Below are 27954 nucleotides of genomic sequence, written 5' to 3' on the forward strand. Positions count from 1 at the left end.
GCTTTCCAGTACTTAAAGGGGGCCTACAGGAAAGATGGGGATGGACTCCTTATCAGGGAGTGTAGCGATAGGACAAGGGGTAACGGTTTTAAACTGAAAGAGGGTAGATTTAGATTGGGTGTAAGGAAGATGATCTTCACTGTGAGGGTGGTGAGGCACTAGAACAGGTTGCCCAGAGAGGTTGTGGGTGCCCCATCCCTGGAAGTGTTCAAGACCAGGTTGGACGGGACTTTGAGCAACCTGGTCTAGTGGAAGGTGTCCCTGCCCATGGCAGGGGGTTTGGAATTAGGTGATCTTTGAAGGTCCCGCCCAAGCCAAACCACTCTGTGATTCTATGAACACATGGCACAAGTTTAAGGTCAAATCCAAACTTTAAGAAAAAAACAACTCCTGGCTTTTCTTCAGAACAGATGTAGCTTCATAGTCTAAAACACGTCTTTAGTGAACTGGATTACTAGGAGCTATCATTTCAACACTTCTCTGAGGAATCCAAAATTGTTGGGGTACCTTTAAGAAAGCTTGCTGCAACAAGCCTGCTCTTCACAAATCAGACTTCAAATGAAACTTTGTGTTTTCACCTAAACACAGGCCAATGTTTATATATGCTGCACTATAAATAGCATTAAAGCAAAAACTGACAAATTCCAGAAAGATTAGAGTTGTTGCAAGGAAACTAATTCTTCCCCAGAGGATACAGTTTTGCTCCATGCCTGATAGCATATTTAAATAGCTAAAGCTCCCTCCCCTATTGATCAGCTCACCTCCATCACCATGTTTTACATGTGTGCATACACACACAAACACTGAGTATATGAAGTTTTCTGCTACGATTTTACATTTATTCATGTGGAAAACACCCACAAAAAGAAAAGGCTGTTATATAAATGCAGTATTGCATTTGAAGGCAAAAATAAAAATTCAGCATCATTATGTATTTCTGCCTAATTAGCAAGAATAAGTATGTAGACAGAATTCCTGGTTTCAGCAGCCACTGTGTTGAATCAAGGAGTCAAGTTTCAGCCAGCTGACAGCACAAAGTGTCCTGTAACTTATTGCTGATTTCAAATCCCCTTGATGAATATATTAGTTGATCTCAAGTTTCTAGGGGGTTTTTTGCAAGAAGTAGCTCCATTTATACCCAACATCTCCCCTAAACACATATTCTTTGTCCATATAGGAAGAGAGGAATGTGCATTTCAGGATTACTGTTATTATGAAATATAAGGAAGACTGACACACAAACAAAATACTAATGATCAGCCAAGAGTCACACACACTCATTTCCACATACAAACCTTCACCTGCTTTCTGTCACATGCACTCATGTAATCAGTTATTAGGTATCTTATTTATAATAAACTTCTGAATCTTGTATCTTCCCTCAAAATACCTCAACTAGACTAACTAGATGAGCTCAAGCTTTGCAAATTCTACTGCTGAAGTGAAGGACACATGGGGAACGGCAGATTTGCAAAAAGTATTTTAAGTGTCAAATTTCTTCAACTGCTCTTTATCCGATTATCCTACCCCTATAATCTCTCATCTGAGATCAGCTGCTTGTAACTTTGATCTTCCTGCCAGTTATACTGACAGTTCAGAAAATTATATTTCACATGGCTATACTGACCAGAACAGCACCAAACATTAGGTCAATATCCAACACCACAAAATCCTACATCTGGGGAGGACAAGATTTTGTTAGTGTACTGCTTGACACTGCACAAAACATTCAGAATTGAAATGTTAATGAAAAATAATCAAGTAACATGATACCGGACTTGCTTGTTATTGCAGCACATCAAAAACAGTGCACCCGAGCCAAACAATAGGCATTCCAGTACGCTTGGCTATCAGCGCAAACTGAGCCAGCATCCAGTCTCAGGTGAAAGGTATTCACCACCACTTTTCTGAAAAAAAACTGCAAAAGCAGCAACAAATCCTGAAGGTACACAAAAGGATATACAACACTGCTAGAAGGGATGCTCACCTAGTATAAACTGCTACACACAACCAAAATCAGTTCATTTTAAATTAAAAAGAACTGAACAAAAGCCATCTGTGAAAGGGCTGGATGCATTATGATCAGTCTACACAAAAACATATCCTTGGGTCAACATGTATCTGTATCAGTTCCAGCTGCTGGTGACAGGAGCTCTCTCTTTGAAGGAGAGGAAAGGCCTCAGAAAGATTTAGGCAAAATAACTCAGAGAAGGTAGGAAACGGTGGGTGAAGCTGATCTGATGATATTACAGTGGAAGTACAAAAGGCTGGTGGCTCGTGATGGCAAACTGAAATTTCTAAGTGCTGCTCCTTTTCGTATTTTACTCACTTCACCTTAGGGCACACACACACACACACAGTTGCCCCTTAGGCATGTTTTTAGATTTCTACACACAGACTAACCAAGCTAAATTACAGGCATCTGGGCTTACAGCAAAATCTAAGTACTCCAGCCTTCCCCCATCACCACCAACAGAAAATACTATACTGAAATTTGTAAACCATTCTCAACAACACAGTATCAAAGGAGCTTTCAGAAACACACCACGCCTTGTGACCAGCCACATTAGATTCCTCCTTACTAACTAGGAAACTGTGATTGTATTTAAACTTTATTCTTAGGAACATAGCAGTTAAGCTTATGGAAACAAAGGGAACACAACACAACTGATTCCTGTTTGGGAGTGCTAAGACAACTGTAAGGTTCTGTGAGAAGTCACTGCAGCTTTGGACATGTCCCAAAGAAAGCCCCACCTTTTCCAAAGCGTGTATATTCTCACCATGGAGAGTGCTCTCCCTTGTAACAAAAAAGGAGAATTCTCATTTCAGATAACCTCCTACAGTCAGAACAGAAGCCGCTTTCAAGTAAAAGGTCACTTGTTAAATAACACAAGTTTAACTCTGAAACAGAGAGAGATGCTGTCACTTCAAGACGACGGCAGGCAGAAGAGGAAAGAGAAGTAGTTTCCCCAAAATAGCTAATGAAAGTAGTTGCAAATCATCAGTTCAGCTGTAATGCAGCAAACCAGATACACATGGATCCAGTAGTTCATCACATGCAGCACTTGCAAGACTTTTCTGCAGCTACCAACCTTTAATGAATCTTGAATGACTTTTTGGTTGCATCTACGTAGGAATTTCAGCTATACAGATTAAGAACTGCAATTTCTAGTAATTTAGTGCCTTGTTAACTCGCACTGTACTAGGACTGGTTCATGATGTTATAAAAGATCTTGTCTGTCCTCAAACTTTTGTGAGGCTTTCTTAGCCTACCAGCAAATTTAATTGAGATCCTTCTGGCTGGTTGACCAAAAAGCTGCTTCTTGAAACTCAGCACTTGGTGACACTGGGAGAACAGAAGATACAGAAACAGCAGAGAATACACGTTTCCAATGTTTAAGAGCAACAGCAGGCTCATCCATGATGAATGCAGGCATCCTCATTTTGCCAGTACCACCAAACACTTAAATGTTATGGAATGCTCTCTAGATATAGCAGTGATTTTCTTACGCTTTGCTATGCTGTACCAGAAGCAAAGCCATGCCACCCACAACTTCCATGCATGGAAGCCAAGTTACAAACTTGATGGAGAACTTTGCCCTGACCTACTAGCAAATGAGGCCATAACTAACGTAGACGGAGATGGATATCATCATCTGAAAAGGTCATCTACTCCAGACTGCTACAGGTCCACAGAATCCTGCTACAGAACTAAGAAAGCAATATGCAGTAAAATAGCCATTTCTGCTTTCTAGGCATGTAATTGCCCCTCAGCCCCCACCCCCTTTTTTTTTTTTTTTTTAAGTAATCAATGTAAATTCAGTAGAATAACCAGTAAAACTTGTAATAGTGGGGAAATGTTGGCAGGTTATTTGTGACAACACATAGTTAAGAACACAAAAGAGGAACCCAGGAAAGAAGTATTGCTTCTGCCTTTAGCTGAAGCCATTCTTCCACTGCACATAACAGCCTCTAAATCAATGTCTGATCATGATGTGGAAAATCCCTCTTTTTGCTACAGTTTTCCGCTTAACAACAAAGATGTCAGACATCACTTAATCTGGCTGCAGCTCCAACTCCTACTTCAATGCCACTTCTCCAGGTTGTTCCCCAAGCCTAGCCTTGAGGAGGTCACTGAAATACAGCCCCGGCTCTCCCCCAGCCCACCCGTCTGCCTCTTCCACCTCAGTGATCTGCTCCTGTGACTTTACCCCCTCTAATGCTGAGGGCTTCTTCAGCAGCATCCCTTTTATCCCCACCCCTAGACTAAAAGGTAATGACAGCCTTCCCGCTCAAAAGGCAGTCATGCAGGAGAGCACAATCAGTAAATGGGTGATGATGTGAACCAGCCAAATTGTTTGCAGTGGAGGCAAAGACAGGGCATTTTCCACTTGCGGCTGGCATTTTTTGCCTTTAAGGGTAGGTACATCCTGGAAATCCCTTACCACTTCTATGACCTCATGAACAACAGCAAAGTTAATCCTTGTCTTTTAATAAGCTCCCTGCACTGAACGGCTGCCCATTTGATCCCCACTGATACCAGTCTCCTCAACATGTTTTAATACCCGTACAGATTTGGCTGCTTCTTCCAAAGCCATTTCCTTGCTGCAGCACATGACAGTCACACCAGAGATTAGACAAAACCTTGGTGTACTCTTCTAATCAGCTGGCAGCATCGAAGCAGAAATCTCTTCTAATGATGTACTCTAAGCTGATCAAAAAAACAAGCAAGCAAACAGGCAAAGAGAGTTGTTTGCATGGAACTAAGATTAAAAAACAATTAGAAATACATGAATCTGCAAATACTCACACACGGGAGGCAGGCGAGAAAACTAAAGTGGAGCACACATGCTCAGCAAATTAAAGAAACTCTATAAAGGAAAAAATAAATGGTGTCCATATTCCACCACATACCCAGCAAAGCATACAAATTCAGGTTCAGAGTACCCATACACACATGTATAAAGATTCTATGATGCTGATCAGTTCATGTTAAGACAGTTTTGGGCTAAACCTGTATTACCAAGGTTCCAAATGTCAAGCAAGGCCCTGACTGTCACTCCTCACTCCAAAAGTGGCTGCATTTTAATAAAACTATATATGCAACTGAGTATCGTCCAGAAACTTTTGTGGGTAAGAGATGCTAAAACCAAAATCTGTTCTACACCTGAAAAATCTAGGCCTCTGAATCTGCCAGAAGACCCTGTGGTTTGTTTGTTTACCTTGAAGTTCTGTTCTACTCGGAAGTCCAGTGTCTACGATAAACAATATAGTTTAGTGCTTGAGTTTGTTGTATGCCACCGATTCTATCACAATACTTTAGTTCACAAAGAGTTTTTAAAGAATGATGGGGGTAATGGAGTGTTACATCAGCTCTAAATACTCAACATGTAATCAAAGCCTTGCTTTGTTGCAAAATGTTAGTGTCACGTGACTGTCATGGATTTTTCTGTATACAAAAGCTTGGGTGTGGGAATACTTTGAAGCGAACTATTTTACCTGCCAGGAAGAACCTGTAAGAGCCAGCTGATGAGCCCTCCAGTTCTCAGCCCTCCGCACAGCTCCCTCCATACATCCACCAAAGACAAACAGGTTCTCCTGCAGATCTCAGGAGAAGAATTTACTGAACAAGTTTGGTTATTACAGCACAGAGAACAGAGGATACGTTTCAGAAACCTTAGCCCACCCTCAAGTATAACAGGTATTGGAACCAATACAGAAACTCCGCATTCCACGACGCAGTGACTGCTCTCGCTTCATCTAGGCTAAACTGGGAGAAGTAACATCAGGACCCATTGGAGTAAATTCTGAAGTGAAAACATAGACAGTCTATTCCTTTTTTGTCTCCAAGCTAGCAAGATGAAACATTACTACAGCTACACTGAGAATACACACATATACCTTCATGCAAATGAAACAGAGTTTGCACGTAGCCAGTGGTGTATTTTAAGAATTGTTGCTCTAGGAGATGGCATGCTGATAAGGGGGCTGGCACAGTGCATAGGAACAGGGACTGCACAGACGGGAAGCCAACGCAGGATAACGAGGACTCAGTAAGAAGCTCAACAGAGGAAGCTTTGAGAGTCTGAGAAAGGCAACTAGAAGACAGACAGAGCGCCTAGTGCATAAAAACAGAAGAGAAACAGACTGAGGTAGGCACAAGCCAGAAGAATCTGTGACCGCTAAAGTACTTTATACTCCACTGTGGTGGTTTTGTTGTCGTTGGGGTTTTGGGGTTGGGGTTTTTTTTCCTTTCTTTTTTTCTTTAGTTGGTTGGCTTTTTTGAGTACTCCACGGAAGATCCAAACTCTCACTCGCCGAAGTGAGAATCGCCCACAACAACTGCACACAACGGCAGCTCTGCTTAAGGTACAGCAGAGATTTTATATGATAAAGTTACAAAAAAGATTTGGAAGATGGAAAGAATAGACAACAAAGAATAAATCAGCTTTTGTTCTGTATCTGTCAAAAGAGGATTTGATATACTACAGACTATCATATCTTCATATTTCTTAAAATCTTTGCAACTTCAGTAGACTTAACGTAGGCTTGCTTAGCAGTAGTGAAAAATGAGGCAAACAGTCCTGAAGACAGGTTTAAGTTTCATACGGAGCAAGGGAAGACCCTACTTGAGCATACATAAGAATAGATAAAATGCAGCAGCTGTTCAAAGAATGCAAAGTGCTTGTTGCATAGCTGTGTGGCAAAAGCCAAAGAGCAAGAAAAAGCCTATACTTAGTGATGCTGAGCAAAAGGACACACTACATTACTAATAGTCTTGATGCAGACACCTTAAAACAGTTTACAAAGTTGTCAGTCTGATTACTCCTATTTTTGCAAGTGCAGAAACTGAGCCGTAGGAAGAACGTAACTTGCAAGGCCCCCCAGCCAGCCAGCAACAGGACACAATCGAATTTCATGTACCCAGGCTGCAGTCCAGTGCTCAATCCGCTAGGTAACATTTACTAAAACAATGCTTTTATTTCATGTCTTCGAGTACGTCTCAGAATAAATGTGATTAAACATAGGACTTGGTTGAAATTGACAGCGTAACCTAAAATACGTAAAGACTACTTCATTCTGTTCCTGTACACGTTAACATATTGGACCACTAATTTTCACACGGCTCTCAAATGAAGGTATGTCAGCAAGACACTTGGTACACTTCCTGACACAAATTGTACTGGTGCTTTCATTTCAGTAGCACCTCTGAAGTAGAGCACAGTGAAACAAACCATAGGGTACTATTCCCTCCCTCTTTATCTACCACACTGTATTCAGCATATCTGTAGATGGCAAAGCAGTAAAAGACTGGAAGCAAGTCTTCCCGCCAGTGCTCCTGTTATTGTCAATACTGGCAGAACGATATTGCTGCTACAGCAACAGTGGCAGGTTTTCAAAGGAACTGCAGTGTATACAAGGATGTTTTACACAGCCAAACAGAAAATCTTCCTTCCAGTCCCCTCTGGCTTCAGACAAAAGAAGCAAACCCTAAATCAACACGATTCATGAGCACATAGGGAAAGGCAGATGCCACGGTTCTGCCTGCACTAGAAAACTTTGTGATTAAAGAGTTTGTGGTGGTGCAGCTCAGCTCTGAAGAATCAGCAGAGGATCTGAGCACTCCATGTTGATGATGTAGCACTGGACACTGTAAAATCCAAATCTTGTCTGCAAATGCGGCTACTCCAACACTGAAATGCACATTATAGTATGTTAGTGGAGAAGAGTTTGCTGGAAAGACAGCCACCTGTATTTTAAGGGCAGATGATCAGTAATATATTAGACACCAAAGTCATTAAAATTTTATCACAACTGTAATATCATTATTTCTTGTACTTAAAAATAAAAATGAAAGCTAAAAGTTGCTTCTTGCATTTTTTTTTTGAAGGACAAGTGTTCGTACCAAAAATGCTAGCAATAAAAAGGTAATTTTGCAAGCAATTCATAACTGAACAAAAATCAGTTACTGCAGTATTCCACTAACCTTCAGAAAAGCTGTTAAACTCAATATTCGGGATTCTGCACAGCAGGGTAGGGTTGAGAAATTAATCCTTTTAAAGTTGAATTTCAACAACTGACAAAGGCATGTGTTAGCTGAATTCTATTTATGGCATTCATCCAAATATCAAATAAAGCTTTCCTGGCTGTGTTTCAGTCACTCCCATTCACAGCTCAAAGAGTACTTTTATAAATGTAGACAGGCAGTATAAATCCTGTGTCTTGTTTGCATCCAATTTTACACATCTCAGAAAGAGAGAACAACATTATTTAGTAATTGTCACTTCAAGAAATGGACCAGTAATGACTTACTGAAAAGTCTATCCTATGCAGTTGTAAACTCCAGACAAAAACCCAAGAACTCAAGATACTGCTAGAATACCACAGTGGACAAGGCAGAGCAGCTAAGGACTGACAGAACTGCACGTACATGAACACAACAAGGTACCACTCCGCTAAACAGTTAAATCCTTCAGCAACATATTTCAAAGGCTTTACCACATAGGAGGAGTAGTATTTCAAGATGCACATTTTTCACATAAACATCCCAAAAGGGGAGGGGAAAAAAAAAAAGAAATTAAAAAAGCCCCAAATCAATCTGTTCACAATACCTTAAGAATTAAAAAAGAAATAAATCCAATGTTGCCATGTCTTCCAGTGTGCAGGAAACCAAGCTAAGCTTATGTTTGGAAAGAATCCGAACACGATAGGTATGAAAATTCAATTAAGGAATTCAAACAACCTCATTTTGCCATATAACACTGTTATATACAGTTGTTAAAACAATGGCATTTCTTTGTGATTCTATACTAAACTGAATTTTAAGGATAGTTGGGTTTTCTCCCCATCTTCACATTCTGTCACTACAAAGACTTAATTTCTCAAATGCTCAAAGAAACCCAAGTACAGTATGACCAAAGAATAGCTATTTATCAATCGCTTTAAAACACTGCTATTGTTTCAAAATCAAAGTTCACCAGAAACACAGAGGTAATCAAGTGCTCCAGCCAGTTATGCTAGTTCCGTAGGTGCAATGCACCACCTGAATTCAGAGACACACAGAAGTCCACCTGACCCTCAATTTACTATTGTCTCAGAACAATGTTTCTCAGCCTTTTCAGGTTTGCAGTTCTTTCTGATGGGGTTATTTTTGCCATCTCTTACATTTGCTGTAGAACAAGAAATGCAACACCAGCAATGAAAAACATATGTGCTTTTTTTCTTTTGAGGCTATACCACAGGATTTGACTTTGAAGAATAAAAGCATACAGGTATTCAGACACTTTCAATACATTGCAACCATCTCTCAGATTCAGTATTTTATTGTAAACCTGGGTGTAGAGGCTATGTTCAGGAGATTTGACATGTCCTACTAACTCCTAGAATGATGTCTAGCACCTTGAGCCCACAAACTACCTTCATGCCTCCCTCCCTTTACTCATTTTATTGATACTGACAATAAAAGGCATTTTTGTTTTGTCACCCCCAAAACTAAGAAATATTTATGCTTCCTACCATCATTTTGGTTTCTAGTTATAATTCAAGTACTATGTTTGATAATAAACATAATTTTTAAAAACAAACATGAAGTAATGTTTAACAAACAATACTCCTTGGCACAGCTAAAAGAAAGCTCTGCTGAAAGCCTGACGTCTGTAACACAACTTGTAATAAACTGACTAATCAGGTGAAAGAGACTTGTGTGAGAGGCAATGGAGCCCAAGACTCTTGTATCTCACAACTTCTCTCTCTGGTATTGCAAGATACCAGCTTAGGAGGTAAAACTGCATCAATGTTAAAAAACACTGAAAGTAATGAGAGACAGCCTGGATGCTTCACTCACATTTCCTACAGTCACAAGGCATCTCGGAGCACGGCACACAAGTCCCAGATTGCCTGCTCAGCTTTTTGTCACATTTAGCACCAACAGCAGCTACTCTGAACACACTCGTGCCGGAAATTGGAAAAAAAGAGGAAAGGGAAAAAGAAGATTATAAATAAAATCCTTTTAGTGAGCCTGAATGACATAGCAGAAGCATGTGTTATGGACAGCTTTTGTTCAAAGCAAGCTTTCATCAAGCACAAGGTGCTACAGTCCCATCCCAGGCTCTACATCTACAAGCCCTTTGTTCTTTCTAACAAGCGGTGCTGCTGATACACACCAAGGCTCCCTTAGACTGCAGATAAAGATAGATGCAACTAATGAGGTGCATCCTCAACCACAGGCAAACCTGTGTGATAAACACTGCACCTGGAAGGAATTCCTCAAGGAAATAAAGATGCAAGTTGTTTGTAAAAACAGGTTTTCAAACTATTAAGCAAGTTCTTCTCCAAATATGTTCACACATGACTCTCGGGAGACAAGCGGGAACCTAAGCCAACCATTTCACCGCAAAAATGTGGATAAAAGATTCCTTTCTGTACTACAGAGCTAAAACCCCAATGGAATCGGAGGGAGACAGCAATGAAAGAATCAGTGGTGTAACTGCTCTGGAACTGCCAAGTTATGTAAAACTTAAGGATGGTCATAACAAATCAAACCAAGTATTGATTAGCCCACATCTTTTCTCTGATAGCAGCAAACTATAGGGAAAGGTTTACAAGAACCAGTAAGTTTAAAAGAGTATTTCTATTATACCACCTTCCAAACTCTGACAATCGGCTACAGACTAACTCCCTAGTTTATGGGCTTCCCTAAATAGATATACCATCTACAAATCTAACAGCTTCTCGAACCATTTATCTTTTCACCACCCAAAACATCTGTCAATTGTTTCTGTAATTAAATGGTGTACAGAAAAAAGAAAAAGAACCAAAAAAAAAAAATCTGTCTTTTGTTTTAAATTGCTGCCTGGACATTGCATTAGGTGTCTCTTATCTCTGAAGTAATGAAAATAATAAATAAGCACAGCCTGTTTATCTATGCTATACCATTCATGGCTTTTGCACTCCTCTCCCCTTCATTCAAATCTTCTTCAGTTTTGTACCTACAGTTAAACTGTGCAACACCTTGTATATGCTAAAGCTTGACATTGATTCAAGGAAAGACAATATAACGGAAGATAAGTTCACTGAGGGTTAGAGTTCATGGGGATAATTGGCAAGCATGTAGATAAAGACTGTATCTGGATGGATAAAGCGTACCTGTCAAAAGCTTTTGAGGATTCCAACATCCCTTGTCTAGGACTATCCCGCCCCACTCCCCAATAAACTGAGTCATTATAGTCTGCTACGACCAGTTTCTCAAAAGTCATATTGTCTTGGTTTCGGCTGAGATAGAGTTAATTTTGTTTCCAATAGCTGGTATAGTGTTATGTTTTGGGTTCAGTACCAGAAGAATGTTGATAACACACTGATGTTTTCACTTGTTGCTAAGTAGTGTTTATACCAAGTCAAGGATTTTTCAGCTTCTTGTGCCCAGCCAGCAAGAAGGCCGGCGGGGCACAAGAAGTTGGGAGGGGACACAGCCAGGACAGCTGACCCAAACTGGCCACAGGGGTATTCCATACCAGGTGACATCATGTCCAGTATATAAACTGGGGGGAGTTGGCCTGGGGGGGGGGTCAGATCACTGCTCAGGAACTAACTGGGCATCAGTCAGCAAGGGGTGAGCAATTGCATTGTGCATCACTTGTTTTGTATGTTCCAATCCTTTTATTATTATTGTCATTTTACTATTGTTATTATTATCATTACTAGTTTCTTCCTTTCTGTTCTATTAACCTGTTCTTACCTCAACCCATGAGTTTTACTTTTTTTTTTTCCTGCCCTAATTCTCTCCCCCATCCTACTGGGTGGGAGGGAAGTAAGTGAGCAGCTGCGTGGTGCTTAGTTGCTGGCTGGGGTTAAACCATGACACATATGCTGTTATACTTAAAGATCTCTTCAGCTCGATTAAGTTGTCTTTCCTTACTGGACTTCTAAAGGGGGGAAAAAACCCTTGTACTCAGAGTTTCTTCAACAGATAACTAGTATCCCACTATAGAAAGTGTTTGTTTTAAATGCTGAGAGTACTTCGGCTGTCTTTCCTCTATGTCTAAAAGCTGAATTCAGTAAAAATAAAGCCTGTAGACTCCTTGGCTCAGGTGCAGAAAGGCAGTAATCTTCCTAAATGAATTCTTTTGCTATTGTATTAATGGATTGAAATACCTGCACGGCAAGGAGTACTTAAATTTACTCTAAACAATCTAATCCCTTCCTTGCTACCACACCTCCAAAAGCACCTTTTTTGCTTAAGTGGCAGCAAATAACTGAATTACTGAAGCTTAAGCTGAATCCTTTCAGGTCACAAAATAAGAAACCAAATTATTTCCCCATCTGATTAAAGAGCAACTCCATTCCAGGTGTGGTTCAAGTTTCAAGGCGAGGCAGATGGCCCTGTCTAGAATTCAGATGCCCTAAAAGAAAAACAAAGTAAGATTACTCCCAAATGAAATCTGCAGACAGGCTAAGGGCGGGCACTGATCACACTCACACAAATATACTTACAAGAAATGATGGAAGTCCTTTCTCTATCACTAACAAATGCAGAGAGGAGTTTAAAACTGCTAACGTGCTGAGTGTGCCTGGAGCACAGAACTCCAGGAATGTCCAGAAAGTCACTTTCAAAGGAACATGCTCTTGATAAACAAGTGTCACCCCCTTTCTTAAGGGAGTAACATGGCTGTCACACCTCCCAGTAGGTTTTAAACCTGGTAGATATCCTCAGCAAAACTGATAATAGGATACAAAATCTCAGTGTACAGGAAAATAAACTGCTATATTCAAAAGGAAAAACCTGACTTAGTGCCCCAATAAGAAAATGACTGCGACACGGCACTAGACATGAGAATTTCTGATGTGGGAACTCACAAACGTCCCAACAATAGTAAAAGCTGTTCAGAACTCACAAACTGACAGGCATTTAGGGCCATGAAGATAAAAGGCCTGGAGCATCTTTCCCCCAAGGAGAAGCTGAGAGAGCTGGGACTGTTCAGCCTGGGAAGAGAATGCTCAGGGGGGTCTTATCCATGTGTAGAAATACCTGATGGGAGGGAATGAGAGGCTCTTCTCAGCAGTGCCCAGTGACAGGACAAAAGGCAACAGGCACCAATTAAAGCACATTAAATTCCATCTTAATTATCTTAACCACAAAGGAAGCCAAACACTGGCACAGGTTGCCCAGAGAGGTTGTAGAGTCTCCATCCACGAAGACAGTCAAAACCCAACTGGACATGGTCCCAGGCAAACTGCTCTAGCTGGCGCAGCTTGAGCAGGGGGTTTGGATTAGATGATCTCAAGACATCCCTGTCAACCTCAGTGATGGTGTGACTGAGAGCTGGCGCTGCCTCCAGAAGTACTCACCCTGGTCCTCTCCTACCCCCTGCACAACTGGGACATCTGATTCTTTTCAGAAGTTTAACCTAAATCAGATTCCTGGGGTCTGCAGCATTTACTTACGAGATATAAGGAAGACTACCAGGAACTGTAATTATAAGTTCCTCAGTAAGTCTGCTTTAATAGGAATACATATTCCAAGCTAAGCCACCTTTTTTCCCCCCTAAGAAACAAAAACATACTCAAATATTTTAAACCAGGAGACCTCCTAACACTAAACTGAAGAGAGAATAAACTTGAAGTGGAAGACAAGAAATATTTCTTCACCAAGTATACGATCGGACCGTGGAATTTCTTGCTGAATCCAAAAACCAACCAAGAGTCAAAAAAACTGAAAAAGATTCTACATACTCCGGTTATACCCCAAACAGTTAAGCATATACACACATACATACAAAGGAACCTCACAGCAAAGGGAGATATACCCAAATTGTGAAACGTGTTGTTAGTGGGACTCGTGTTACTCAAACGTATAGATATGCAGTGCTGCTTGGCACAAGCTCTGCTACGGCCTGCAGAAGGAGCCGCTGCTGCCATCAACACTCTGAGGACAAGCACTGAGTGAGGGAAGCGGAATGTAATTTTAATGGAGGCAGATCGTCACTTACAACTCGCATCTTCCTGCCCCACTTTACAAAGCAGCTTGCATGACCACTATCAGTTAATAGTCACATTAGTAGGTCACGTTCCCCTATGCACAAGAAAACAGAAACTGTCATAGGGAACAGAAGCTACTGAACTCTGCAGCTTATTATTTTCCAATCACTCTGTAGTGCTACTATCAAAACTTACAGATTCTGCTGCTGAGTGAATCCATAAAAAAAAAAAAAAAAATCAGGCTTCTAGACAATGAGAGACTGAAACAACTGGCTTGTAGTATCAGGTTTTCTGAACAGAAGTGGAACTCCAACATTTGAAAACTTTTTATTACTGTCTTTAAATCTCTTTCATTCCTATATGCTTCATCTTGTCTGGGCATTAATAGGAACTGCTATCCAACTTCCTTTTGTTCGCCAAACAGCCTGAACTTCACCACAACTCAAATCTGCTTTTAGTATCAAAACTTTGCATTACTTTGGCATATTGCATTAGTTTTATAAACTTTGTAAAGTGACCTGAAATTCTTTCTTATTATTTACAAAGCAACTGTAAAACCTTTCCAACTGCTGGAGGGACAAGTAATCAAGGGGAATTGGAGAACGATTCTTCAAACCGTATTTATGTAAATAGTGCAAACATTCCTCTTAGTCTGGTGCAGTGATATTCACTATACAGATCACTAACAACTACATGAGTTAATAACATAACTGATGTTGAGCATTCACATTTCAAACACTGCTAAAGCACTGCATGCTTTTGGAAATAGCAGTTACTTAAGATTTTACTATGCACCCATTAGAATCCGCTGTTACACCACTGTTCAAAGTTAGATCTGAGAGTTTGTTTCAGTCAGCTCCTAAAATAATTGCTGTACTTGCTGATGAGAAAGCCAAAACCTGTCTGAATATTCATTCAATCTCATCAGTTTACTCTTTACATAAACACAGAGAAGATAACAAACGTGATAAACTGCAAAGACATGACCACATACCTTACTTCACCTGCACTTTGGCCCCTCATCAATTCCTGCTAGGGTTTAGCAGCGTGTCTAAACTTCAGAATGAGTTCAGGCCATTGCCTTTTTGTATGAAAGAAAGCATTACTTCTCCTCCATTTTCTCCAACTCAAAAGAAGTACATTTCCACGTAAAACTAAGTAATCTCTGTCCCGGTGCAAAAATCAGATCAAGGCTCCAGGCTGACAATGATTTTTAGTCAGCAGACCCTAAAAGGTAACTATGCTGGTGAAAACTTACAAAGACCAGATGCTTTACAAGAATTGAAAAATGTTAATCTGCAATCTAGGAAACACATGATAAAAAATTTGCTTCTTGACTATACTAAACAACAGTATGCTATAGATTCCACTTATGAGCAGCTACAAAGTTATTTCAAATATGCAGGTCCTGAACTAATTGAAGCACAAGTACTCTTAACTCCTAATATTTTCATATTCTAAAAATTTTCAGATCTCTATTAAAGCAAGTGTCAAAACTGCAGAAAGAACTTTCCAGAACAAAGTAGAAGAGATGCCGAGTGGCATAACCTTTCGTCAACGAAGAATACGATGAATCAAAAAAAGAAAGACTAAGGTGGGAGGAAAGAAAGTATTGGGGAAGAGTGTCTTCCTCTAAAGCATACCCGCAATGAGAAATTATCTGCACAATAACTCAAGACAGTATTCCAACCTCTAAGTCCCTGAGAACCCCCCAACATTGCTGGATTAAAAGACAACGTAATAAAATGTACCCATTTGACTTTGCAAGTGGAAGAAGTCTGAACCCAACACATCTGATCGCAGGTAACCACACGTTCATGGCCTGCAGGCTTCAACAGCACCCCTCCTTCAGGAGCAAGCCCAGCTGACGAAGCAGCAGAGCCCATTGCCTTGTGAAACGGATCAGTGCAACACTTGCCATGCTCATGCCGAGGTCTCACTAAATCAAGTCCAATCCAAGCTCCTTATTGCAATACTCAAATCCTTCCACGGGACTGAAATATATTCTCTCCAATTACGGTTTCTTTGAATATCCAAATTTAAATGGACAAGAGAATTGGGCAATGTATGGAGATTCTCCAATAGAAAAAAATCTACAACTTTCATGGAACTACATAAAGTATCCAAAACGAGTAAAACTGACAATGAAAAAAATCCAACTAGTCTTTAGAACTAGTCTAAAGAAAAAGCTTACTTAATCCATCTTCATTTCCCCTACTTCTTGATCCACACCACACGTTTACACTCAGATACAAACAGGCAGCAAAGGAGAACCTAAGGCAGGAACACAGCCTCACACTCTTCCATCCACACCTGCAGCAGGAGAGGTGCTGCAGCGTCCTGCCCGGCTTCCCGAGCTCCAGAAATGGATTCCCTCACCGATCCCCAAGAAACCAGCCCAGGCAGGAAGCCTGGCTTTCCTGGTCTTGGCACAAGAGCACAGGCACAGTAAATGCAACAGAAGGCATGACGTGAGGGGCATTTCTTTCCGTGGCTGAGCCAGTTTAGCAGTCCTACCTCATCTGCTACCTCCTCTACCATTTAATCCCAGTCCTCGATACCCCCTTTCTTGTCTTGACACCACTACTTGTGCAGCTGCAGAGTAAACTAGACTAGGGAGCAGAACAGCGTTAGAAAATCCTATCAAAAGTACAATATACTCATTCTAGATTGGTTTCCCAATCCTATTCATCTTGCAGCCACAAAAAACAACTGTGCTGGCACAATTCGGAGAACAGTACATGGGTGAGAACAGACAGCAGGGGAAAAAGGTCTGTTTGAACAGCTCTGTCACTGGAATATTCAAATTACGGTGTGAAAAGCTGAGAATTCAAAATCCTCCCCACTACCCCCAGCACCACACATAATCATCTTGCAGCAACACATTCCATAGTTTTGTTTTTTAAAGCCAATAAACTGGTAAGATTCAAAGTAGAAATGGACATTTACAAGTCTGACACAGAATTTAAGGAACTTTGGTAGAATCCCATTCAGTTGACTTAAGTCAGAATGTCCTAGGGGCAGCTGGAAGAGCTGCAACAGGCGGATGTATGCAGTCCGTCCCTCACATAACACCCAGCACTGCTTGTCCAGCATGGCACCTTCTGTGAGCTACAAAAAGAAGTTAAGTATTATTACAAAAAGAAGCTAAGTATTATTTCTATTCCTAAAAACTGCTAGTACTAGTTCTAAAGTTCAAAACTAAGAGCAGGCTCTTACTATTTTTATAAAGCATCTGTTCCATCCCTCTTTGATAATTCAGTCACTGTCTTATTGGGGTTATCCCTTGGATCATGGAAAGAAAAAAGTTTTGGTAGGAAAAAAAAAATTCACCAAAAACCACGTGTTGTATCAACAACTATCAGTAAACACAAGTAGATTACCATCATTTAACATTTAAGCATGGAGGAAAACTGAGTTTTGACTATATGACATTTTTAGGGCAAAAGAGCTATTTAAGAGACTACTAACACTTTTCTTGTTGCTTCCAAGTTCCAGAAAGTCTCACAGTTTTACAGTTACCGAGCTGCATAAAGCAAAATCGGCGCGGGGGATATGAATAAAAAGTTCTAAAGTTCTGATGACACTTGCTGCACTGCAAAAATGCAACTTTATTAGTACACACACGTTACTTTGTAATTGTTCAAAAGGCATGTATTAGCTAACTTAATCACACATTTAATCAGTTCAGATTTAGTACTTGACATTTGATGAACTGCTTTAATCACAGTTTTTCTCCTCTTCCTGTTTACAATGAATAGCTAACTTTACTATATTTGAATATTGCATACGATATTCAACCACAGAACAACTAGCCTCAAGGTTTCAGGTTTTATGCTCCAGTGATTCTTCTACTACATTACTAATTTGTATGCACATTTGGGTTGTTTTATTTCAAAAAGGACAGTATGTTATGTAAAGATGGGAATTAAACCTATTACATTCTAAACATTTTCAGCATTCAAAAATGCATGCATTTCTGTATATCTTTATTATCTTCTTATTAGGAGATACCATCCATCTGCAATGGTTACAAAGCATATACCTTTTTCAATATTGATTATACACAAAAAGATGGGGTTTAGTCTGTAGCATAGGTCAGTTCCTCAGGATCTACAGGGATGAGCTTCAGCAACAGGCCTTGGAATCAACACTTTGCTTTCCTCTTGTTTTTAACAGCTATAACCAGTCATATTCCAGAGGCCTGCAACTTAAGTACAGTTTCACTATCATTTTAAGCCAATATAAGCTGGCACTGCTGCTGAAAGAAATAGTCCCACCCTTCCCCACTGCTAGTTTTCACATGTCCTTTCCTTGAGTCAGCACAAGCCATTCACAAAGACCTACAGCAAACATGACCAGGATACTCACCTAGTTAAAAATCAACATTTCTCTTCCCCTTTTCCTTTTTGTTGTTGGGGGGCAGGGTTGAGAAGGAATAAGGGAAAAGCTGAGTTAATTTTAACATGATCAGTTCCCCAATCCAGTTCACTGCATGGCCACGTAAGCGTTGGCATGAGCAGAGCAGCAAAGAAAAGATAGGGGACAAGACTGCTTTAACTCAGCAAGTGGGAATTCATACTGGCTGGAACTGCTCATGAAACCACACCTACAAGAGTAAAAACTGGAAGATAAAGTATTGAGGTACTCAAAGAAAAATATTTTCTTTCCCAAGCTACGCATAAATGAAAAGAAATAACTCAAATTATCAGATCAAATTTTAAATTAACAACTCTCCCTTTGTCTGTGTTGCCATTTCACCTTAGGTCTGTGTGCTTTTAGAAGTTCTGCTTAACATTTTTAAAGGAATATGAACAACAAAAACCTTAAATGAAATGGCCATGCAAGCCAAAACTTTAACACATAGCGCGGGGACAGATCGATGACATAACTCGGTCTGTCCAGGGAACAGGACAAAATCTACCATAAAAAAATTGCAGTAGCGTAAGCTACGTCTTGATTCACTGGGTTTTCAAATATAACTTCACTTTGAAGAGCAGGCAAATACATTTTAATCAGCACACTAATAATCTTCTACTTTAATTTCAATAAACTAAAGTTTGTATGTTAGAAAACCTCAGTTACTCCCAAGACCACCCCAATCTTACAGCTTCTCTCACCTTCATAATCTCTGTATTTCCAAAACATCACAGTGATCATCAATGACAAACTTACAAGACCGGTATCATTAAACCGCAGCCATCCCAACGCGCACACAGGAATGCAATTCAGAGGAAAAGTTACTGGCCCCAAGTCAATTTGGGAGTCGGATTCCAAACTGCAGGGTAGCTGCATTTCTAAAAGGAGACCAGTTACGAGAAACTACATGCTCCTAACACACCCTCATCACAAATGCATATTTGTGGCTTTCTCACTGTGTTCAGACCTTTCCCTTTATCTCATCAGTTGTATTCATACTCTGATCCAGAGCATTTGTCCACAGGATAAGTTTACCTGTTATCTATCTAGGAAAAAAAAAAAAGCACACTGAACTGTGTTCTGATTAATCAGATAACCACTAATACCTTTCCCTAAATCCAGCTAAAAATTGTACTAATATACCTCACGGCAAAGAGGAACACTTAATTATTCATTCTGTAAAAGTATATTCATTTGTTCTAAATTTTAATTTAAATTAAACTGCATTTCAGCATCTCCTTGATCTTTTATTATGACAAAATATGAAAAGCAAACCTTGCTTTAACCTCTTTACAACCATTCACTGCTTTATACACCTCTATCATATGCCATCTTGTTTGGATCACGAAGCTCATATGGCCACTCCTAAGCATCAAACAACCTTCTCTGGACACTTTCTAGCTCTGAACCCACATCAACGCCACCGGAAGAAAAAATACACTCTTGATTAATCAGTGGAAGATCCTTTTCCTACATGAAACAGACACTCAACCATTCCATTAAATATAAAAAATTTTGAGAATTCACAGTAAGATTGGCGAGTTCACAAGTTCTGCTCAGTTAAGTATGAGCCCTTGAAGAGATTTCACAACTTACATGGAACCTTTTTTATTTTAAATGTTTTACCAATTACTTTAACAGTGCGCACTTTTCAAATATCCAGTATGAGAAATGATAATTTTGATGGGGTTTTATCACCTGTATTTTTTTTTTTTTAATTAGAACTGCCCTGTTTCAAAATAGTCTTTCCCTTTTATTGCCCTCACTAGGGCTGAAACCAATTGGAATACCTACCTGTTAGATAACAGGAGAGCCTTAAACCCTTGTAGTAACATCTTTAAAAAATTTTACAAACTGTTATACACTGGTGATAACTTTAAGATCTCTACAGAACAGCGAGACAATGACTTAGAGCAGTTGGAGAGCTTTAAAGATGTGCTTTGACTCATTAAAGTCTTTTTCTTTTAGCTTCATCACTAAGGACACACAACTGAGAGTTAATGAGCATATTACAATTAGTTCCAAAAATTCTAAAAAAGTTTAATCTTTCCTGTAACAATATTAGACTCTGATTAGCTACCTTCACTTCAGGGTAATAAAAGACATTAAAATTTCTTTTGTCATACACCCCCAACAGTGCTCCCCACGCCAGTTGTACTGTGGGCAGAGGTGTTCAACGAACTACTGGTAGTGACTTTCAAGTCTTTTAAATAAGAGAAAAGGAGCTAAGAACTCGTGTAGTAGGCAAGATTTGCCCTAACACACATCTCCTTATTACCGTCCACTTGTCAAAACTAAAATTCTGTTATTATGAAAACAGGCGTTCCGTTCGTTTACTTTCAGCATTCCCTGCATTCTCTCTTGGCCTCACTTCCCACGGGCCGATGACGCCAGCTTAACCCCCCCCCCCCAAGACCCCCACCGACGGGGTAAACGCCGGGAGATGGTCTGAACTGTCCGGTACCGGTACCGCAACCCACCGCCGTGCTGAAAACCAGCCCTCCGCTGCTCGGGCTTTTTGCCAGTTTCTAACCCAAATCAGAACGTTCACGTCCTCTCCGAGGCCTCTTCTTCCACGGAAACCCTTTTCCGAGAAACTTTAACGAGCAGATTTTGGGATACCTCCAGCTGCCCGTATTCCCCGTGCCCCATTACTTCTCGTTCCCAACTCCAGGCCCAGGCATCCGTCGTCCGTCCCCCCGCCCCGGGCTGCTCCGGGCTCCAGCGGGGCTCGGCCCGCATCCCCGCGGATGCGCCGCCGAACGGTGAGGTAAACAGGGCCGCATTCCCGGTACCGGTACTGGCACCGGCAGGGAGGGAGGGAGCCCCGCGGGGCGGGCGCGCAGCCCCCCGCCGCGACGCCGCTCCCGCGGGGGCCGCCGCCGGGCCCCGAGCGCAGGAACCTGTCGGGACACATTCTTGAGGCCGCCGCGGCCGGGCCAGGAATGCGGCCGGGGGAGCCCGGGCTCAACCCCAGCGCCGACCGCGGGGGCCCCTCGCGGCGGGGGTACCGGCGGCCGAGCATCCAGGTGCGGCCCGCAGGCCGCCGCCGCCGGCACGGTGGGGGACGACGACGACGCGGGGGGGGGGGGGGACGGGACACAAAAACGACGAGACGACGGACTTCGGGGCGGGCGAAGCTCCCCGCCGGCCCCAGGAGGAGGCGGGGAAGGGGGGGGGGGGGGGGGGTCGGCGCGGCCGTTAGCAACGGTTAACGGCGCGGGGCTCGGCGGCGGCGGCGCGGCCCCCCCCCGCCCCGCGGCCCCGCCTCCCCGGCCCGGTGCCACACTCACCCTTGGAGTAGAGGGACTTGGGGGACTCGAGGTCGAGGTCGGCGCTGAGCAGAGAGATGAAGTCCGAGGGCATCGCAGCTCCGCGGCCCGGCAGGGGCGAGGGGAGCGGCGGGAGGAGGGGGGGGCCGGGCCGGGAGGGGGGGGCTGCTACCTCCGCCGCCCCGGGGTGGGGAGGGGAGACACCGGCAGGCGAGAGCGCGGCGCTCCGCACGTCGGGGCCGCGAATCGGACCGGGTCGGGCCAGGCCGGGGGGCTCCGCTCGCCGTCGAGGACCGGGCGCCGCCACCCGCCGCCGCTGACAGGAACCGGCTGCTGCCAACGGAACGCGGCCGACCGCCCCCTCCGTTACCGCTCTGCGCCTGCGCGGGCGCCGGGGAAGGGGGGGGCGCACACAAGGAACCCCAGCGCCGCCGGCCCGCGCATGCGCCCCGGCGGGGAGGGGGGGAGAGGCGCGGCGACGGAACAGCCCACCGGCGGGACGCTACGCGCCTGCGCGAAGGGATCGGCGGCCGCGCTCCCCCGGCCGGCGCCGCCAGAACCGCACCGCGCATGCGGGAGAAGGAGGAGCGCGGGGGGGAGGCGGAGGGCGGGGGGGCCGCCGGCGGGAAGAGCCGCCGCGGTGGCGGGGGGCGCGGAAGCGTCTAGAACGGGGCGGGGGGGGGGAGCCGGCCCCTCAGGGAGCCCGCGGCGCTGAGGGGAGCGCGGCGGCGGGAGCGGGAGTGTGTGTGTAAACCGGCCACGTCCCAGCCGGGCTGCGGCAACAGCCCCCGGGCTGCCTTCCTCGCCTTGGTGTGGGAAGGGGCGAGGGGGTACGCCCCGCGTCGGGGGCCGGCTGTGGTTCTGGGGCGGCAGCCATCGCACCTCCATCGGCTGCAGCCGGCCGGGGGCTGGCCGCCCTGCCGTCGAAACTGACGATGCGGGGAGCCTGTCCTGCAAACGAACTCCGGTTTATGTTGTCCCAAATAAAGCAGCAGGTGTTTCTAAGCGGACAAAACGGAAGTGTGGAAAGAGTGTCAACAGTGCTTTTTAATTAAGTGAAACGAAAGGCGGCATACACCTTAAGAAAACAGGCACCCCAGATCTGGGTAATTGGGAGAACAGGAGGTGCGGGACTCTGGGAGCGCCTTTCCCTGACTAAGAAAGGGGAGGAGGTAAGGCAAGGTCAGCCGCACAGATTTAAAACCCCTTTTCCAAGGTGATAAAAATCTGCTTTGGAAATGGGGAAGGGATCGGAAGGCGAGAGGGCTTGCCGTGTGAGTGGATGGAGGTGCAGGCCAAATGCTTAAGCTGTGAAAAATGGGGGAGGAAGGAGCTGTGAACAGCTGACGCATGCCTTCGGCTCGGCAGAGGGTCCGGTTTCCCTGCGGGGACTGTGTCACCACAAGGTTGGCTCCGGTCCCTCCCGCAGCTGGCTCCCATGCCAGTCCGCTCTCAGATCCCGGTGAAATCGCTCCCCAAAAACACTTGGCCCCTTCCAGAAACTCGCCGCACCCCACCAGCCAGGACAGCGGTGCACGGGAGGGTTTCTGGAGATGCCTTCAACACCGTCCACTGCTGGCTGCCCGCCGGTCGGTCACCGTGGGGCAGCCTCCCCGGTGTCTTCACCAGATGTCCCACCACACTCCTGGGCTCGCGGCACTGTTGCTTCGGTGCTTCGAGCGCCAGGGTTTCATTCCGCTGTGTAACCCACACAGGCAGGGCGCCGAGACGGTGCCTGTGGAGTCGGTGTGGCATGGCACGCACACGGCATCCCCGTTTCACAGCCCTGCGGAAGAATGATGGCAACTGCGCAGTACGCGTTCGGTTTTATTTGAAGTCGGGTATCTCTTTCATCCCAGATGTACTGCTTTAATCCCCCGGAGCTGTGCTGGCTTTTCCTCTCCTCTGCCCGACTTCATTGTCATTTGCGGCGTTTTGAGAGAGCACGGTGCTCGAGCTGTGGAGTACGCCTACAGATTTCAGCACTGTCCAAGAGCTCATTTGTATCTAGCCTCTGACATCCTTTTCTGCACTTGTTCGGGTGTGTAAGGCTTTGCCCAGCAAGGCTCTCTGCCTTTGCCTTAAGGAGTCGCCTTGTCGCCTGCGAAGGCAGCCCCTGTGTGCCCTGCGGAGCGGGGAAATGAGTCCCGCCGTGCAGAGGCCATCACACCGGGGCCGTGCCGGTGACCAGCCCCCTGCCCGAGGTATGCCTCCCTCAAGCGCGGGGGTCTGCAGGGCCCTTCCCTGGGCAGTCACAGCCTGGATGCGGCCGCCCTGTTCCCCGGGGAGCACTCGTTATGGCACAGCGTAATTCTGGTGCTGTTTCAGGGTGCTCAGAAGCGTTCACCAATAGAGTGACAAAAAATACCATACAATTTTTATTAAATGTGTTATTTTTATCATGTCTACAGAGGAGAGCATTTCTGAGGCTGAACCACAGCTAAAGCAAGGTGTTTTTCTTCCTTCACAGTAAGTACGATCATCCCTGGGAACAGTTCTGGCGGCTTGCATGCTGCCATGCAGAACGAGAGTGGTACTTGTGTTTTGCTCAGAATAGGCTGTCGAGGCCTCCGGGACACATCCCCGGCTGTTTGCTGCTGCCAGCAGAGCTGTGCTTCTGCCTTTCAGAAGTGCCAGGCAAGTTTCTCCGCCGCCTGTGCCCGGAGCTTGCGCAGGCCTTTGCCTTCGTTCTCGTAGCTCCTGTGCCAAGTGGAGCAGGCGGAGAGCATCATGTGAGGACATTGTTCATTTGCTTCAAGCCAGGCACGAGTATCCTCCCAGGTTAAAAATCTTCCAAAGGGTTTTGCTGTAATCACTACACTAACATTCAGCCAGCAGGTAACATTTCTTTGTGGCAGCCTGGCTGTTTGCTTTGCAGTTTCTTAAGTCATGGCAATGGCAAGGAGGGGTTACCAAGTTTCAGAAGGCGGTGTGCTGCTGCCAAGTTCCATGTGCCCTACTTTGGCAAAAAAATCCCTCACTGAATGGAGTAGAGGAGCACCCAGATAACAGTCCTTTGGAGACCTGATTCTGGAAATGTTACCAGAGCAAAAAAAACCCTCTTGCTAATGGAGCAAAGGGAAGCAACGTGAGGCAGACCTGGAATTACAGCTGAAGGCGTTTCACGGACAGTTTTCGTGGCCTACTAGCTGCTGAGAAGCTGTATGTGATTTGAACTGTCCATAGGGGTGAAGAGATGGTACATGTATTCTCTGAAAGCGGCTGACACCTTGAGAACCAGCGCAGCTCCCAACTGGCGGCAGCGGGAAGCTGGGGTGGGCAGCACACTGCTTTGGAAAGGGGGAGGGACAGATGTGGGTAAGTTGAGGGTCCTTTGGGAGTCCTTAATGGAAGATCACCGGCACAGTAAGCTTTGTGTATCACCCAGGGCACTCACACGCTGCCTTTAACTGTCAACAGTTGCCACCACTTGTTTGTTGTCCTGAAAAGACATGGGTTCGTCCCTGCGCACAAGGAATAGGAAATAGCTGTGAACTGCAGGCAGCAAAGCTGCAAGGATCTGTTGAAACAGCAGCATGTGAACGAGCTCTGCCAGGAGACACCAGCACCGCTCTTCTGCATGGTTTGGAAAAGGCACTCTGTCCCGCCTGTGCCAAATCTTGGGCTTTTTCTTTATATGACCAATTAAAGTTAAAAATGAAACCCCAGTTGCTGTCCCTGTGTATTCTTCTGTGCCAACGAGGCATACTTTGTATTGCAGAGGTGGAGGCTGGGCTGCAAGGTGCTCTGATGTGTTTTCCAGCACATCTCCTTGTGTGACCTGACAAATTTAGCTCCTAGCAGCTGAACAGCTGTGCCACCACCCCCCCTCGTGAACCACAGAGCAGCACTGACCGAGTTCAGTGTGCCGGGTGCTGCGGCTGAGCCGATTTCATGGTTACTACAGCTATAAGGGAGGAGTACTGCTGCTCCCACCACCCGCCGCTGCAGCACAAAATGCTTCTCCTGCCGAACCCCGCAGCCCTGTCCTGCCCTGGCCACGTCCTCATGCCATTTGCGCTGGCTCCGCTGGTTTTCCAACAAGCTCGTGCACAGAAGCCGCTCAGCAAAACATCCAGGTGGATGCCGAAGCCGATGCAGTGGGTGTAGAGGCTGGTGGTGGGGCAGAGGCAGCCCAGTGACAGCCACAGCTGCGTCACCACATCACTGCAGCGGTGACTGGGAGACTGTCACCATAACCCGACGTGACTGGAAGCTGCCGTGGAAAGAGGTAGTTGTGCCCTGAACCACATACTTCACCCCCTCCCATGCCCGGCACTAGAGCTCCCTCAGTCCCATGGTGAGCGGTGTCGATAAAGTAGTCTGTCTAAAGCGAATACTTTTTTTTGGTGAGGTTATTTTGCGGTGGGATCGGTTTCCCAGCTGGAGTCCATTCTGCTCAGCACTCGTGCCAGCACGGGGCAGGTTGTGCCGTGGAGATGTGAGACTTGCCCAGGGCAGCCCACCCACACCCAGCTCAGCTCAGCGCCGCGACTGCAGGACCACAGCCCGCCTGAACTGTTAGCCTGCCTAAGAACACGAAAATCAACAAAGCAATTTGCCAAACATAGCAAAGCTAAGGGATTGAAATAAGGTAAAACACCAGCTATAAATCCAAGAAAGAAAGAATTTCAAAGCGCGAGTCTAAAGGCATTATTTAGCTGAACTGCACAGGGGCCTTGTATAGCTGTCAGAGCATGTGGGAGAAAAGAGGAGAGCTGAATACACACAGCACTGTGCAAATTGGCAGGCTCAGATTATACGACCGTGGAATTAAAAGGATTAGCTGATAAATTTACTGAACAACTGGCAATTATTTTTATGGTGAGAAGTTTAGAGAGGGAAAAAAAAGCTGTGGAGCAGTCGTATTCAGAAGAGCTGAAGGGAAAAGTCCCCCCGCTTTGGCAATCGCGTACCTGCCAGCCCTGGGAGGGAAGGTGAATTCATCTGTGCCAAGTGAGGGTTGCCCTGCCTTGCCCGGCGAGGGAGGAATGCCTTTCCCTCGAGAGGAGGGAGAGCTGCTCCTACGCTGGCACTACAAAATCAAACCATTTGGGAAGCATCCAGGGAAAAAAAACGTAAGACTGTGCTATAATCACCTCCTGTCTAAGTAACGAGGGAAACAAAGGCTTTCTGAGAAGGTGCTAGTAACAGGTAGGCTGTGGCAGAGAAGAAAAACAGATCTTACTCCTGAAAGGGGAGCGATGAGAGACAGAGCAATCAGGGATGGAGGAGGTAGCTCCCCTGCCTTTGGGGGGCAAAGGAATTCATCGCTGGCCGGCAAGAGTGGACAGTGCTGAAATCCCAGATGCTACCGGCACAGCAGCAGCAGCAGCTACATGTCTGTGAAGGACTCACACTGCAGCAGGGACAGGTCACCCCCAGCCAACGACTGTTTTAATTGCCCGTACAGTCACAGGTGGCACGAGAGCATTCTCCTTACGGTCGAGACCCAAGCTAAATGCCTCTGCCTGACCAAGGCAAGCTGCGTTCATGTCCGGAGGCAGCTTCTGCTGCCCAGTGGTCCTGCAGCCACCGAGGTGTTATCCTGGGCTTCCCGAGGCCGGCGTGCCAGAGCAGGACACGGAGCGGTGGGAATTCCAGTGCCAGGCAGAGCTCGCGAGTGACGACACGACCCCAGGACTGACTACACACCCAAAACCAGGGCAAATGTCTCTGGAACTGGCTAAAGTCACAAGAGCAAACAGCAAGCCACGACCGCCTCTTGCAGCTGTTCCCATCCGGCCGTGTTGGCTTATGGAGGGCTTTTGGCTGTGAAGAGCTTTCTTTGCAGAGTCCTGGGAAGGGCAGAGTTGGTAGAGCACGAATGACAACACAGAGTGAGGGTAAAAGTAGAAAAAAAAGGAGTCCTGATCCTCTGAGGAGTGAGGCAGGATCAGCCTGGCTGTTCAATCCCTGCAGTAAACTTCTAAAGCAAGGTCATGATAACAGCTGGAAGGGAGAGAGGCCGGGGATGACATGCTCGGAGACAGGTCCCTGGCGCTCCCGGGCACTCCGAGAGCCGCGTGCTATCGCCAGAGAGGGGGAGGCAATGGGCAAAGGCCAAATTTGAAGAAAGAATAGATAATCTGCTTTTTGGGAGGAGAGGGCGGTCCCGTGCAATTAGACTTTTTAATGACTGAATACGATTAGTCCAGGGTGCAGCGTGGAGCAGTGCCTAGCAGTGGGACTCGGGGAAGTAACTGCACTGAGGCAGGTCAGCAAAACACAAGTACAAGATTTATTGGAGTCCATCTGGAGCCATAAACTCCTCCTGTGGACCCCAGCA

At 45.0% G+C, this 27954-nt stretch overlaps 1 protein-coding gene across 4 annotated transcripts in view; it reads right to left on the reverse strand.

Moving 5' to 3' along the window:
* Window positions 1–22001, reverse strand: part of NFAT5 (nuclear factor of activated T cells 5) — a 77185-nt gene extending 55184 nt beyond the window's left edge. Inside the window, exon 1 of one of the 4 annotated variants that reach the window (XM_052796237.1) lies at window positions 21687–22001. In XM_052796237.1, coding sequence (XP_052652197.1) covers window positions 21687–21759 — 73 coding nt within the window. In that variant the 5' untranslated portion in view covers window positions 21760–22001. Of the gene's footprint in view, window positions 1–16923; window positions 17061–21686 lie in introns of those variants that run through there. The other 3 variants (XM_052796238.1, XM_052796243.1, XM_052796239.1) reach the window with 3 other exon arrangements.
* Window positions 22002–27954: the final 5953 nt, after the last annotated feature.

This window comes from Harpia harpyja, chromosome 9 (assembly GCF_026419915.1).
Source record: "Harpia harpyja isolate bHarHar1 chromosome 9, bHarHar1 primary haplotype, whole genome shotgun sequence".
NCBI lineage: Eukaryota > Metazoa > Chordata > Aves > Accipitriformes > Accipitridae > Harpia > Harpia harpyja.